This window comes from Oncorhynchus keta, chromosome 1 (genome assembly GCF_023373465.1).
Source record: "Oncorhynchus keta strain PuntledgeMale-10-30-2019 chromosome 1, Oket_V2, whole genome shotgun sequence".
Lineage (NCBI taxonomy): Eukaryota > Metazoa > Chordata > Actinopteri > Salmoniformes > Salmonidae > Oncorhynchus > Oncorhynchus keta.
In genome coordinates this window covers 25,784,723-25,800,720 of record NC_068421.1, presented here as the reverse complement: position 1 = coordinate 25,800,720, position 15,998 = coordinate 25,784,723, and the positions used below count along the sequence as shown (strand labels likewise).

General features: G+C 46.1%; 1 protein-coding gene across 1 annotated transcript; it reads right to left on the bottom strand.

Annotated features, from left to right (window-relative positions):
• Positions 1-656: 656 nt before the first annotated feature.
• Positions 657-12,442, bottom strand: LOC118402585 (beta-secretase 2-like). The gene is made up of 9 exons (XM_035800794.2): positions 11,869-12,442; positions 5,452-5,540; positions 4,968-5,181; positions 4,285-4,416; positions 3,624-3,758; positions 3,185-3,286; positions 2,782-2,931; positions 2,465-2,633; positions 657-2,063 (listed from the first exon to the last, which is right to left on the bottom strand). The coding sequence occupies exons 1-9, from the start codon at positions 12,157-12,159 to the stop codon at positions 1,825-1,827; spliced, it is 1,521 nt and encodes a 506-aa protein (XP_035656687.1). The 5' UTR covers positions 12,160-12,442; the 3' UTR covers positions 657-1,824.
• Positions 12,443-15,998: the final 3,556 nt, after the last annotated feature.

The following is a 15,998-nucleotide window of genomic DNA, read 5'->3' as shown; positions in this document are numbered from 1 at the left end:
AGAGGCCTTAGCCATCAAGTGGGCCCTCGATTATCTCCGGTACTACCTACTGGGTCGGAGGTTTGCATTAGTTACTGACCATGCGCCCCTCACGTGGATGGCTGGTAAAAGAAACAATAACAACAGAATAGCCAGATGGTTTTTGTCTTTACAACCGTTCTCTTTCCATGTCATCCACAGGGCCGGATCGAGGAACGGGAATGCAGACACGCTGTCCCGACGCGACCAAGACGGTGCGTCTGGCGCCCGACCCTCCGGTTCGGTCCTGGGGGGGAAGGTATGTGGAAGAACCACTAGAGGGCAGGCTGGGCTCATGGATAGTAGCCCAACAAAGCATGGGAGACAAGGTAACCAGAGTCAATTAAGCACAGCTGACGGTACTAATGAGATACTCTCCTTCCCCTATAAAAGAGAGAATGGAACCAGCAGAGAGGAGGGAAAACTATCTCTGGAAGATGGCCACCGAGAGAGAGAAGCTGTGCTGAATGAACCACGAAGATGGTGACAAACCCGTGATTTATGTTTGTTGTAGTTTAAAGATTATCCTATTGTGTTCTTGTTTCATCTGGAGAAGAAGATGTGTGTTTTTTTCCTTGGAGGATTTTTCATTGCTTATGTTAGAATGTTTTTGTTGACAAAATACCCTCAATAGAGAACCGTGTTCAATCAGAAAAACCTACTCCTGACTCGTTTATTCCACCTTCCCGCTTTAGAGGGACGCCTAATTACTTGGTACGCTCACACAACTTTGGCACTGATATACAGTTAAAACACATTTTAAACAAACATGATCATGCACAACAGTTTCATATCAACACCTTTGCAAAATATCTTCTTTAACTTTTGATAGAAAAATACAGTACATCTTAAGACAATTTATCTCCACTTTTGAAATCATGGGTAACTTTGGGTGTACAATTTAGAATATTAATTAGCATAGAAACATGTGCTCTTACAAATCAGTTTTCTGTATGTGTCTACCAAGGGAAAGTTTTTAAAATAATATTATACAATCACATTGACATTTCAAATATGTATAGCAGTAAACGTACATCATCAATGTCGGTTACAAAATCCTATCGATTGCTTCATTCTCACTCATACAGATGCAGTGATATTGATCTTCATATTTTTTGACACTTTTGATCAGTGCAATTAAAAATGTTACAAACCATGCTAGTTCCCATATGAGGACATTGTAAACGAGAAGGGAAGTATGATATCAACCTAAGTGACTTTCTTACCCCAACATAATGTCTGAACTCCTGGTTGTGCTTTGTGAATGAAAATAAGAAACTGCTACGAAACATTCCTCCTTTTATCACAGAAGTTGACATGAAATAATGGTATTGATACCTGTGGGGAACATTCAACAAAGCATAATTTACAATATCCTATTTTGAGTTGAGGCTTCGAAGAAGTCAAGAAACCTGACTGTTTAAGAGTTCTTGGGACCTTGTCTCTCAGCTGAGAGCAGTGTGCTTCACGACCATGTTGTAGGCAGTGGAGAATCAGCAGGTAATATGTGCAATGAGGAACTGGGCTGGCATAAGGATAGCATGATTCCTTTCTGCTACCCAACCTTCAGTCTTATAACATGTCTAAATTAATCAGAGGTTGATGTAAAACTGGAGTGCAAAGAACTGGTAACATCTAAGCTAAGACAAGTGTTCACTGGTCAAACGGGTTAGGTTTTTTCCCCCCATGATATGTCCAGAGAACAGTCCTATTGGTCAGTGAAGCCCCAACCCCTCCCCTTTCCCAGCCTCAGTAGAACTGGGACTGCCGGTGGCCGCTTGTCGTGTCACCCGAGGCCCGCCTCAGTCACTTGATGCGGTGGCGGACCAGCGAGGACTCATCAGTGATCTCGCCGGACTGGTCTCGGTGACGACAGGACAGGAGGAGGAGCAGGATGAGGAGTACCACAGCACAGACGGCCATCAGGGCATAGGAGATGACCCAGAGAAGGGGCTCCTTCTGCAGCCCTCCAGCAGCACAGTCAGATGCCACGTCTGCAGATGAGAAGGGCCCCAAGATCTCTGACACGGCTAGCCCACCGTTCACTAGAGCGAGGGAGGGTTTGGGGTTATAATGACTGACGTATTGAGGAATGCGATATTTTGGATACGAAGGACACTTGACCAAGCAGATAAACATTTAATAGCCCCAAAAAAATACATTTTCTGATGCTAGAGCCATAACCATATTGTATTGGAAGTCCAAGGCTTTCTGATGCTAGAGCCATAACCATATTGTATTGGAAGTCCAAGGCTTTCTGATGCTAGAGCCATAACCATATTGTATTGGAAGTCCAAGGCTTTCTGATGCTAGAGCCATAACCATATTGTATTGGAAGTCCAAGGCTTTCTGATGCTTGAGCCATAACCATATTGTATTGGAAGTCCAAGGCTTTATGCAAGACCCAATAATATCCTTTATGCCCTTAAGTGTCTCCAGCCCTCACCTGCACATCTGCTGACAGCGAAGCCCACCCTCTTCTCAGCCCGGTCGAAGACGACGTAGAAGCCCTCCATGACGGTTGCTCCAATCACCAGGCCGTTGGCTGACGACGAGATGCCGAAGCGGAAGCAGTCCAGCCTACCGTCCACGTCTGTGATTGGCTGGATATACAGCTGCAGGGAGGAGCCACACAGACACACTAATGTCAATCAAAGAGCTGTCAGCAATCAGATCTAAAGCTCATAACAAGATGACGGATGTTGGTTGGCGTAAGAAAACAACAAAACACACGGGGGCAACATGGGGGACGTTTGTTGTCACCTGAGGGAGGATGGAGATTTTGAAGGACTGGCTGTTGTTGGTGGCTCTCAGGTAGATGGACAGTTTGGGGAAGAACCTCCACGGTGTCTCTCCCTTCAACCAGCAGGCCAGTTTAGTGCCACCCCAGAACCCTGAGGTGAAGTCCTGGATCTGGACCATAGAAAGACAGCGATGGATTAAGACTCCAACAAAACTAGTTGTGAAAAAAAAGTGTACTTTTACATAGATGACTACACATTTTCTCTCAGATCTGTAGACCAGAACAAAGTTGGCCATATTGGGGTGGAAAAATACAGGCCATGGTCATACTGTATGAAAAGGAAATAAGTTGCAGTGTCCTCAGACAACCAGGTTATCCTAGAAGTCCTTAGTCATTTGATCATGAGCACAGAGGCTGACATACCAGAGATGTTTTTGAGATGGCCTCCACCACAGCATTGAACACATTCACAGGCAGCCGCAGAAGAGTGGTTCCACTGTCCACTATGGCTTTATCCTGGTTGTACTGGGAGAAGGAGAAAGAGAAGATGTATAAAGAAACAGGGAGGCAGATTTTATTTTTCCTCTTCAGTTACATGGTTTCCTTTCAGAAGATCTTGATCAAACAAAAATCTGAAATGTCCACCTTGATTCCTGGAAGGCTTCAGAAACAGGATTAGCATATTGTTGTCTTTATTAACTGTTGCTTTATTTCCTCTTTCCAAACCTGCACTACAGGCTAATCCACCAAGAATGCTGACTAGAAACAGCCTTGGGCTTAGGGCCAAGGTTAGTCTTTGTTCCTGACGTGTTGTGTCGATTGAAACATTTAGAAAACAACATGGGGCCAGTCTGTCTCATACCTCTTTGCAGTCCAGGTTTAGATTCTGGTCCCCAACCTCCAGCTTTAATACTTCCACCTGATAGTACCACTCTTCCTTTATAGGGGTGTACCACATGGACCCCGAATACAATGTTGGTTCAACCCCTCCCATGACCTGAAACAAAACTGGGTTTTCATTCACCGTACAAATGACTGATGACAATGATTGCCTGAATACTATAATAAACTACAATGGAATGCCTTGGCACAGTTTGGTATGGCATTGCAGACAGTGATTACACCCCACCATCTCTCCCATCTGCCCCTCTCAGAGGCTCACGTGGTCGGCTCGACCGCTCCTATAACACCGACAGCCCTGCTCTCGGCAGGGGGCTCTCTTAGCTTAATTAGCCACTCACTAACTAGATTGGGCATCCAATGGGGAAACTCATTGAGAGGCGCAGAGACTTGCTAGCGATCATGTTTCTAAAAATGCCGCTCAGTCTCATCCGCCCTTGAAAGGTTTATCTGGTCTGGGCGTCGGGAGCAATATTATGCCAAGTGTCTGCCTAGCGTACGTGAGATTAACAGCCTCAATAATCATCCTCTTTTGCAGTACAACAACCAGCCTTTATAAGTCTCCCCCCCAGCTTTCACTCCTTCCATACATAGCCTTTAGCTTTCTCCTCCTGACTACTCACAAGACTTCCCCCCGCGGGGTCGGCAGTGGTGCTGTCTGACAACCCAGCTCCGCACATCTGGAGGGAGAACACATCTGGGATGCCTGTCTGTCGTACCACGGAGTTAAAGAAGGGCTCCACTGAGGAGTCAGGCTGAGAAACAGAAGACAAACACAAAACACTGGTCATTAACTTAGTATAAAACAGTGTAATGTTTTGGCTGTCCTATTGGTCAATAGTGAAGCTGTAAGCACAGAGAATGACAGCATAAAGTCTTATCAGTTATCACTGTGACTAAACAGGACCCCCCCCCATATACCTTGACTTCACATGGTGTATGTGATGTTTGACAAACATTCTGCAAATCATCTGAACAAAAGCTGAGAACTGCAGTACAGAGTGGTCACCGTACGTTCTTGCATGTTAATGATTTAAAATGGTTGACCTCAATCTGCATAAGGCATACATTGTGTCAGTTCAGAATAGCCTCAGCCACCACACCCCATGGGTCTATGTGATGATGAGATTTTGAACAATATCATGTGTGTGAACCTTGATTTGCTCTTTGATAACATTCAGCAGCTCTTCATGCCCCGCCACGCTTACGTACACCACTGTGCCAAATCAAACAGACATGGCGAAAGGCATGGAACCCCTTCCTTCATATCCAGAGTCCCAGGGTGCACCAAGCCCAACCCCTTTACCTGAGCCAGCAGGGGGTAGGCCAGGCCCAGGATGCCCTGCCAGTTGACCCCCGGGAGGAAGAATCCGTTGGAGGAGAGAATGGTGGCGATGTTGATGGTGGGGGTGCCGGGGATGCTGGGGATGCGGACGTGGTCGGTGCCCAGCTCGCCCTCCCAGTTGCCCTGGGTGTACTTGACGGCCACGCCCCTGCCAGTGGACTGGTAGGTACTGGAACTGAACACAGGGAGGGACAGGGAGAGTCACCAGTACTCTTAGACAAAGGAAATCTTATCAAACACATGCCTGAGCGAATTCTAAACAAAAATCAACACGATCAGATTGTAGTATAAATTATGAGATTGATGTGAAACACTGATTATTTAATTAAGGCATTTTCTAATATTATTGGGGCCACCAAATAGAATGTGTAGATAACGTAGGCTTCTTATTGACCTTATAGAAAGAGCTATTCCACAGAGTAAATATGAGAGCCTGACGACTTACAGTGCTGTGTTGAAGAAGTGTGTGATGAAGGGATGTGCTGCTGCAGCCACTGCAAAGTTACTGCTTCCCGTATCAACCAGGATATTCAGCTGGAAAACAAAAGAGTAGTGAGTACTTTATCAATCATTCAACCATCTGGGTTAAGCACACAGAACAACTCAACCCCATTCATCTTAATACACGCAATAAGCACACAAAATGACTCAGTCAGTAATCGTGCTTTGAGCTGAACAGGGTATTTACTAATATGCTTCTGACGTCTGAGGATTAGAAAAAAAGCTCTCTGGTCTGGTAGTCATTGGGAAAAACGTCCACCCATTGCTCCAGAGTCTAAATGTCCCTCCAACCTGGTATTTGTCGACTGTGTGCGAGCAGGAGCGGAGCATGAGCCAGCAAAGCAGCAGTTGAGATTATGTTGTCTCAGGCATCAATTCAACGAGGCGGAACTAATGAGATAACCGACTTCTGTCACCTCGGTGACCGGCGCAGAAGAGTCGTTACTTAACATTCCTCATCATTAAAGAGGCCATAATAAACAGGCCCCCCACGGTTTCTTTGCCATTTAAACATAACCTCAAATCATGTTAGGCTGCATACCCAGCCTTTAAGGCACTTTGGATTGATGGAGGAGAGGTAACTCACAGGAAACACACAGGAAACACACAGGAAACACACAGGAATGCGGTCTGCTGGTGTGACATTCTATTTCCTGTTTATTCCCTAAAGCAGCCTGAGGAAAACATGATTTTCTGGATATTTGTTTCCATCCAACTAAAGCATGGGCTTCATCAAAGCTAAGAATAAGAAGCGACTAATTCAGAGATTTTACAGTGAAGACCTTACTTGACACCCAGACAGAACAAATGAAGCATTCTGCTCTCAATAAATAGGCTGCTCAAGAGTATTCTGCAAAACAACAACAGATGAGCAGGAAGTACTGATGACGGACAAACACTGAGTAAATAGGCCTAGCTATTCCTCACAATATACGGTAAACAAAAACCCTAGTAGGATGTACAGTGCCTTCAGAAAGTATTCATACACCTGGACTTATTTCACATTTTGTTGTGTTACAAATGTGTCAAAATGGACTAAATAAAAATGAATCTCGCTCATCTACACACAATACCGCATAATGTTTTTAGACATTCTTGCAGATGTATTGACAATGAAATACAGAAATATCTCATTTACATAACTATTCACATCCCCGAGTCAATCAATACATGTTAGTATCACCTTTGGTAGTTATTACAGCTGTGAGTCTTTTTGGGTAAGTCTGTAAGCGCTTTGCCCACCTGGATTTTACAATATTCGTATTATTATTTTTTAAAATTCTTCCAAGATCTGTCAAAACTGTAACTAGGTCACTCAGGAACATTCAATGTCATCTTGGTAAGCAACTCCAGTGTATATTTGGCCTTATGTTTTAGAATATTGTTGAAAGGTGAATTTGTCTCACAGTGTTGGAAAGCAGGCTGAACCATGTTTTCCTCTAGGATTTTGCCTGTGCTTAGTTTCTTTTCATCAAACAAAAAAAAAGCCACCACCATGCTTGAAAATATGAACAGTTGTACTCAGTATTGTGTTGGACTTGCCCCAAACATAACGCTTTTTATTCAGGACATAGTTCATTTTTTGGCCACATTTCTTGCAGTTTTACTTTAGTGCCTTATTGCAAACAGGATGCATGTGGAAAAAGTCAAGGGGTGTGAATACTTTCTGAAGGCACTGTACTTCCTCAAAGCTCGATGTTGCGTCCCTATCTGTGTTTCCTAGTTGGACTGGCCGAAGTCCCACCACCGTGGCTCTGACATCTGAAACCCTACTGCCACCACACCGATGGCACCACGCCACTCACGTTGGGCCCAAACCGGACAGACCATCCTGACGCAGTCTGTTGGGGAAAACTAGGGGCATTTCCTTGTACCTCCTACCCTCTCAATCCTCTTCCGTACTCCCCTAGCCTGGCTGGGCCACTGCCAGGCAAATCCCTCCTCTTCCCCATCCCCGAGCCAGCACGGCGGCCTAGTCGCCTGTGGTTGAGCCTTTCCTGGCTAATTAGCAGAGGCTCAGTGGAGGGGACGTACATCTGCTACCTGTTTGTACCAATTACCAGATGTGACGCACTCCAGCCAACACCTCAGCCTTGCTGCGACGGGGCTAACAGATGTGGCAATTAGTGGTTCATTTGAATAACGCCTTGTTTAACATCAGGCCTCTAATTGCATCATACTGTAGATAGAACTGTTTGAGGTTTGGTGTTATTGTGCCCCCTCCCCTTGTTCTCTCTTTCTCTCCCCACCACATTCTCTCTCCCCTCCCTACCATCTTCTCTCCCCTCCCTACCCTACAATTTTCTCTCCCTACCTACCTACCTACCTACCTACCTACCTACCTACCTACCTACCTACCTACCTACCTACCTACCCTCTTCTCTCCCCTCCCTGCCTCCCCTACCCTCTTCTCTTCTCACACCTTCCCTAATTCTGTTCTCTCCCCTCCCTACCTTCCCACTCCTCTTCCTTCCCTACCCTCTCTTCCTTCCCTACCCTCTTCCTCCCCTCTTCTGTTCCCTCCCCTCCACACCATCCCTCTTCTCTCCCTTCCCTGCATCCCCTCTTCACCTCCCCTCTCCCTACCTCTTCTCTTCTCTCCCCTCCACATCATCCCTCTTCTCTCCCCTCCTTACCTCCCCTCTCCCTACCTCTTCTCTTCTCTCCCCTCCACATCATCCCTCTTCTCTTCTCTCCCCTCCCTGCCTCCCCTCTTCTCTTCTCACACCTTCCCTATTCTGTTCTCTCCTCTCCTTACCTCCACCCTCCTCTCCCTACCTACCCTCTTCTATCCCCTCCATACCTTCCCACTACTCTTCTCTCCTTACCTTCCCTCTTCTCAACCTTCCCTACCCTCTTCCTCCTCTCCCCTCTTCTGTTCCCTCCCCTCCAAACCATCCTTCTTCTCTTCCCACCTACCCTCTTCTCTCCCCTCCCTGCCTCCCCTCATCTCTTCTCACACATTCCCTATTCTGTTCTCTCCCCTCCCGACCTTCCCTCTTCTCTCCCCTCCTCAAACCTTCTCTTCCCTCTTCTCTCTCCTCCCTACCCTCCTCCCTTTACTCCACTCTCTACTTTCCCCTCTTCTCTTTTCCCACCCCTCCCCTACCCTCTTCCTCCTCTCCCCCCTACCCTCTTCCTCCTCTCCCCTACCCTCTTCCTCCTCTCCCCTACCCTCTTCCTCCTCTCCCCTCTTCTCTCCCCTCCACACCATCCCTCCCCTCTTCTCTTCTCTCCTCTCCTCTTCTCACACCTTCCCTATTCTGTTCTCTCCCCTCCCTACTTTCCCTCTTCTCTTCCCTCCCTTCCCACTCCTCTTCTCTCCCTACTTTCCCTCTTCCCTACCCTCTTCCTCCTCTCCTATTCCCTCCCCTCCAAACCATCCCTCTTCTCTCCCCACCTACCCTTCCCTCTTCTCTCCCCTCCACACTTTCCCACTTCTCTCCCTACCTTCCCTCTTCTCAACTGTCCCTACCCTCTTCCTCCTCTCCACACCTCCCCTCTTCTCTTCACACCTTCCCTATTCTGTTCTCTCCCCTCCCTACCTTCCCACTCCTCTTCCTACCTTCCCTCTTCTTGACCTTCCCTCCCCTCTTCTGTTCCCTCCCCTCCACACCTTACCTCTTCTCTTCCTACCTCCCCTCTTCTCTTCCTACCTCTCCTCTTCTCTCTACCCCGTTCCTCCCCCTACCTACCCTATTCTCTCTCCTCTCTACCTTCCCTCTTCCCCCCCCACCTCCCCTCTTCCTTCCATCCCCTCTTCTGTTCCCTCCCCTCCACACCTTACCTCTTCTCTTCCTACCTCCCCTCTTCTCTCTCCTCTCTACCTTCCCTCTTCCCCCCCCACCTCCCCTCTTCCTTCCATCCCCTCTTCTGTTCCCTCCCCTCCACACCTTACCTCTTCTCTTCCTACCTCCCCTCTCTTCTCTTCCCCTCTTCCCCCCCACGTCTCCTCTTCTTCCATCCCCCTTCTGTTCCTCCCCCCACCTACCCTCTTCTCTCTCCTCTCTCTCCTTCCCTCTTCCCCCCCCCACCTCCCCTCTTCCTTCCATCCCCTCTTCTGTTCCCTCCCCACCACACCTTACCTCTTCTCTTCCTACCTCCCCTCTTCTCTTCCTTCCCTCTTCCCCCACCTCCCCTCCTCTTCTCCCTCCCTCCACCCCCTCTTCCTCCCTACCTACCCTCTTCTCTCTCTCTCTACCTTCTCTTCTCCCCTCTTCCTTCTCTACCTTCCCTCTTCCCCCCCCCTCCTTCCCTCTTCTTTTCTCTCCCCCCCGACCTTCCCCTTCTCTCCTTAAACCTTCTCTTCCCTCTTCTCTCTCTCTCCCTACCCCCCGCCCTTCACTCCACTCCCTACTTTCCCTCTTCCCTACCCTCTTCCTCCTCTCCCCTCTTCTGTTCCCTCCCCTCCAAACCATCCCTCTTCCCGTCTCTCCCCACCTACCCTCTTTTCTTCTCTCCCTACCTCCCCTCTTCTCTTCTCACACATTCCCTATTCTGTTCTCTCCCTACCTTCCCACTCCTCTTCTCTCCCTACCTTCCCTCTTCTCAACCTTCCCACTCCTCTTCTCTCCCTACCTTCCCTCTTCTTGACCTTCCCTACCCTATTCCTCCTCTCCCCTCTTCTCACACCTTCACTCTTCTCCCCCCCACCGTCCCTCTTCTCTCCCCTCCCCACATTCCCTCTTCTCTTTTCCCACCCCTCCTCTCCCTTCCCTACCCTCTTCTCTTCTCACACCTTCCCTCTTCTGTTCTCTCCCCTCCCTACCTTCCCTCTTCTCTCCCTACCTTCCCTCCCCTCTTCTCTCCCCTCTCCTCACCTCCCCACTTCTCTCCCCTCTCCTCCCTGCCCTGCCCTACCCTCTTCCTTCCTCGCCTCCTCTCCCCTCCCTACCTTCCCTCCTCCTCTTCTCTCCCCTCCCTACCTCTTCTCCTCCCTACCCCTTCTCTCCTCTCCCTACCTCTTCTCTCCCTACCCCTTCTTCTCCCTACCTCTTCTCTTCTCTCCTCTCCTCCCTATGCTCGCCTCTCCTCTCCTCTTCTCTTCTCCCTACCTCTTCTCTTCTCCCTATGCTCACCTCTTCTCCCCTCCCTCCTCCCCGCCTCTCCTCTCCCCTCCCTACCTCGCCTCTCCTCCCCGCCTCTCCTCTCCCCTCCCTACCTCGCCTCCTCTCCCCCTCCCTACCTCGCCTCTCCTCTCCCTACCTCGCCTCTTCTCCCCTCCCTACCTCGCCTCTCCTATCCCCTCCTTACCTCGCCTCTCCTATCCCCTCCTTACCTCGCCTCTCCTCTCCCCTCCCTACCTCTCCTCTCTCCTCTCCCTACCTCTCCTCTCTCCTCCCTACCTCGCCTCTCCTCTCCCCTCCCTACCTCGGCTCTCCTCTCCTCTCCTCTCCCCTCCCCTCCCCACCTCGCCTCTTCTCTCCCCTCCCCGCCTCTTCTCGCCTCGCCTCGCCTCTCCTCTCCTCTCCTCTCCTCTCCTCTCCTCTCCTCTCCTCTCCTCTCCTCACCTCACCTCTTCTCTCCTCTTCTCACCTCGCCTCTTCTCTCCTCTCCTCTCCTCTCCTCACCTCCTCTCCTCACCTTACCTCTTCTCTCCTCACCTTACCTCACCTCTTCTCTCCTCACCTTACCTCACCTCTTCTCTCCTCACCTTACCTCACCTCTTCTCTCCTCACCTTACCTCACCTCTTCTCTCCTCGCCTCTTCTCTTCTCTCCTCTCCTCACCTCACCTCTTCTCACCTCGCCTCTTCTCTCGTCACCTCGCCTCTTCTCTCCTCACCTCACCTCCCCCTCGCCTCATCCCTCCCTCCCCCCATCCCTCGCCTCTCTCTCTGCCTAGTGGTTAGAGTGCTGGACTAGTAACCGAAAGGTTGCTAGATCGAAGCCCCGAGCTGACAAGGTAAAACAAATCTGTTGTTCTGCCCCTGAACAAGGCAGTTAACCCACTGTTCCTAGGCCATCATTGAAAATAATTTGTTCTTAACCGACTTGCCTAGTAAAATAAAGTTTTTTTTTTTAAATGCCAAGAGCGTGCAAAGCTGTCATCAAGGTAAAGGGTGGCTATTTGAAGAATCTCCAAAATATTTTGATTTGTTTAAAAAAAAAAAATGGGTTGCTACATGATTCCATATGTGTTATTTCATAGTTTTGATGTCTTCACTATTATTCTACAATGTAGAAAATAGTAAAAATAAAGAAAAACCCTTGAATGAGTAGGTGTTCTAAAACGTTTGACCGGTAGTGTGTGTATGCATATCTCCTTCATTTGAAAACATTTGGACTGTGATACCAAAGAGGTCAAGAAATGTATTCCACATTGAAAACTTAAAAACAACAATAGGTCATATTCTCATATACCTTTTGACCAGGGGTACCCAGTGTCATCTCCATGTAGTAACCTCTGCCAGAGTCGCCTTGTAAGTTAGTGACCATGTCCAAAAAGTTCACTATTCCAGCTGGATCAGATGCCAGAGACAGTCCATTTCCCGAGGCTTGTATTAGTTTCAGAGGAGTTAAATCCAAATCCAAAGAAGAGTTCAACGTCCCTATAAATATTTTAAGTGGAATGGTATAGAGAGATTTTGCCATTCCAAAACAGAGCATGATAAATAATGCCCTAAAAGGAATATAACCTTTATGGTAAGCCATGGAAAATAATATTTAGGGCAAGTCAAAAGTTCAGCTCCTTGTTCAAAGTTTGCTCCTTAGTTTTCAGTTTGGCCAACATGAAACCTCCAGTGCGGTAATCATGGTGAACGTGATGTTCCGACAACGTCGCTAAAGAAACACATAAGAAACAACTCCGGCTTTACATTTAGACACTTGTCATTTAGAAGTTTACTCCTCTCTCTGAATGTTGTTCACCACTTTATTATTTTAGATTACTTCCTGAAATCCATATCGCGGATGTGACGAGTTTTTTTGTTGGTCAACGACGATTTGCTTGAAGGGCGCCTGTGGGGCGCACCATAGAGATAGATAGAGCACTTATTTTTATATATGTGCCATTATAGCGTCTGTGACACCACGGGCAGCGCCACTGAGTCTACAACCCATAGGCATCCCCACCTAGATAACTACTTAGACTACTTTAAAATGGTGGAAGCATGCTGGAGGCCCTGCCCATGCTAAAACTGCCTTTTAGCCACTAGAGGCCTCTATCAGCCTTTGAATTTAATTTACTTTATTTTATTTTGGGAAACAGACAACATATACAACAAAATGTACAATGTGGACCCAGACGATATCACTTGAAATTATTAATTAATATGCTTATTTACAAAGTGGTCCTCGATGGTAAAAACAATACCACATACCACACATACAACCACAAAATACATTCATTTATATTGACATCTTAAAAAGTGCCTCGATTCACTGCACTTTCCCTAACCCTAAAAATCATCCATATTAATTTCACATTAAAACAATCTATTAATTACACATCAGGACTCCCAAGTGGTGCAGTGGTCTAAGGCTCTACATCTAAGGGCTAGAGGAGTCGATTCCAGGCTGTATCACATCCAACCTTGATTGGGAGTCCCACAGGGCGACGCACACTTGGCCCAACATTGTCCGGGTTAAGGGTAGGCCGTCATTGTAAATACTAATTTGTTCTTAATTAACTAACTTGCCTAGTTAAATAAAGGTTACATTTTTAAAAATCATACCGATCCTTCAAATAAATACACCTGACCAGCAGTAGGGGGCAGAACTCTTTACTTTGGGGATTTTACAAGACAACACTAGCTCTGGTATTGTAACTGTATTGATTATAGACCATATCAATGTGGTTTTCCTGGGGCACGATCATTTCAGATGAAAAACATATGATTCAGTTTAAGTTGGTCCACTCTGGACTCCAAAGGCAACAAGCCCACCTCTCAGATCTCCTGTACCCCTAACTGGGTCCTAGGGGGGACATTCAGTATATAACTGATTACATTATTTTGCATGACCTGCATTCTCATTTTCAGTTTTTTTGATAGCCCACTATACCAAGCAGAGCAGGCATAATCAAAATGACACTGAATCAAGCTAGAGACAAGCAGTTTCTTAACTTTAATGTTAAAATATCTAGTGTTACAATATAAAAATGTCAATTTGTTCGCCATTTTCAAAATAATTTTAGCAGCAATCAGGTCTCCAGAAAGGGATTGATCTAGGGACACACCAAGAGAAGTTACACTTGTTTTAGATCCAATCTCCTTGCCTGCACAGTTTACCTTTATCTTGTCAGCCTTAAGAAATCTATGTTTTGTTCCAAACAAAATAGATTCAGATTTTTGTAGCAACAATTTGTTGTCAGTCAACCAATCTCCCTTTAAAGGCCCAGAGCCGTCAAAAACATGATTTCTTTCTGTGATTTGTATATATTTCAACATTATGAGATTGGAATAATACTGTAAAATTGTGAACATGATAATAATGCCATTTTAGTGTAAGAGCTGTTTGAAAAATAGTGGTTTTGGTGGGATAGAGTGACATCACCATGCATTAAATTAGCTAATAGACTAGTAAGGAAGAGAGTTCCAAACCTCTCTACCAATAACAGCTATTTTTCTGTTTTCCCCTCCCCACTCAGATCACTCCCAGACTAACCTAACATAGCAGGCGTAAAAGAAATGCATGAAACTAGTTCCCCTACATACTGGTGTTGAGGAGAAGACCCTTTTTCCCCCCAATTTTGCCTAAAATCACATACCCAAATCTAGCTACCTGTAGCTCAGGACCTGAAGCAAGGATATGCATATTCTTGATACAATTTGAAAGGAAACATTTTGAAGTTTGTGGAAATGTAAAATGAATGTAGGAGAATATAACACGTTAGATCTGGTAAAAGATAATACAAAGAAAAAACATGCATTTTTAAAGTATTTTTGTACCATCATCTTTGAAATGCAAGAGAAAGGCCATAATGTATTATTCCAGCCCAGGCACAATTGAGATTTTAGCCACTAGATGGCAGCAGTGTATGTGCAAACCTTTAGACTGATCGAATGAACCATTGTATTTCGGTTCAAAATGTTGTACCAAGACTGCCTACATGTGCCTAATCGGTTTATTAATACATTTTCAAGTTATAATTGTGCACTCTCATCATAGAATGGTATTTATTCACTGTAATAGCTACTGTAAATTGGACAGTCAAGTTAGATTAACAAAAATCTTTCTGTCCAGATATGTCTATGTCCTGGGAAATGTTCTTGTTACTTACAACCTCATGCTAATCACATTAGCCTACGTTAGCTCAACCGTCCCGCGGGGGGACACCGAATACGTAGAGGTTAACTTCCAAAAGCGGAAGTCACATCATAGGCTCTCTTTCCATTTCCCCTGAAAAACCGGAACATCCGGTGGTTAAGGACCTGGCAAAGGCCACTCCCAGACAGTTGCAGCAACATTTTTGCTTTTTGTCCATTTTAATTGAAAACAATCACAGTACTTAATGGTTACCCAGAAATGACATTGAGATAAAAACAGCAGCATTGCACCTTTAAAAGTGATTTATGTGCTGTATGACTAGTCTTTAGCTGGAGGAAAAATAATAACGTTTTTTTCATTGAGGACATTTTGTTTGTAAGATACAAAATAAATAGGCTTATATTGTAAATGTTAGAATTATATGGAAATTATTTAGTATTTTTCAAAGGTGAAACAGAATGACCCAAGTGCACAGAGAGGTGTTCTTGTCCTATTTACATTATGTTCTGGATTGACCCTTTCCCTCCTCGTCCTACCGCAGGCAACAACTACTGATCCACATGATTGCATAAAAATTACCCAATCATCTGCTGCAAAGTGTCATTAAGGTGGATTCCCTTTAGGCCCTGTCTCACTCACTTGACCAATGTGGTGGATGACCAGCAAACCGTCCAGTCTGTCTCTGTCACCACAAGTGGCGGGAGGGAGACCGTAGTTGTCAGAGGGATCAATATGACACACTACATCACACACTTCATTCTCTTAGAGCAGCACAGAGACAGGCATTGTCTCCCCCCACAGCCCCAATGAGTTACACTTGGGCTAAGACAGTTCCAGTCTCACATGTCCTCAATGAAGTTCCACAGCCTACAGCCTGGGAAAAGCATTTACCAATCTGCTCCATAGCAATACAGCTGCATGCACTGTAGGGCCTATGTGCTCACGTGACATAATCAAATGGTGCTTACTATGGATATCACCATTTACACAACACCTGATGTTCCTGTAAATAACATGTACACAATGTTAGCATCAAAGCTTTCCTTTGGCCTCTGCCTTTTAAGTCAAGAAATGTATTCCAGGCAGTCTGCAAGTCAACATTCAGTTGTAACATCTCCACATTAAATGTGGAATGAAATTAAACAGAAAGAAAGGTTACATTTGACATGTTTAAATGAAATATTTGTAGATCCATGCCATGATTTGTATGCCAGGTTGAAATTCTGTTGATTGGCCAAAATTATACCTGTCACTTTAAGTATGGGGTCATGTGAGTAGGGATA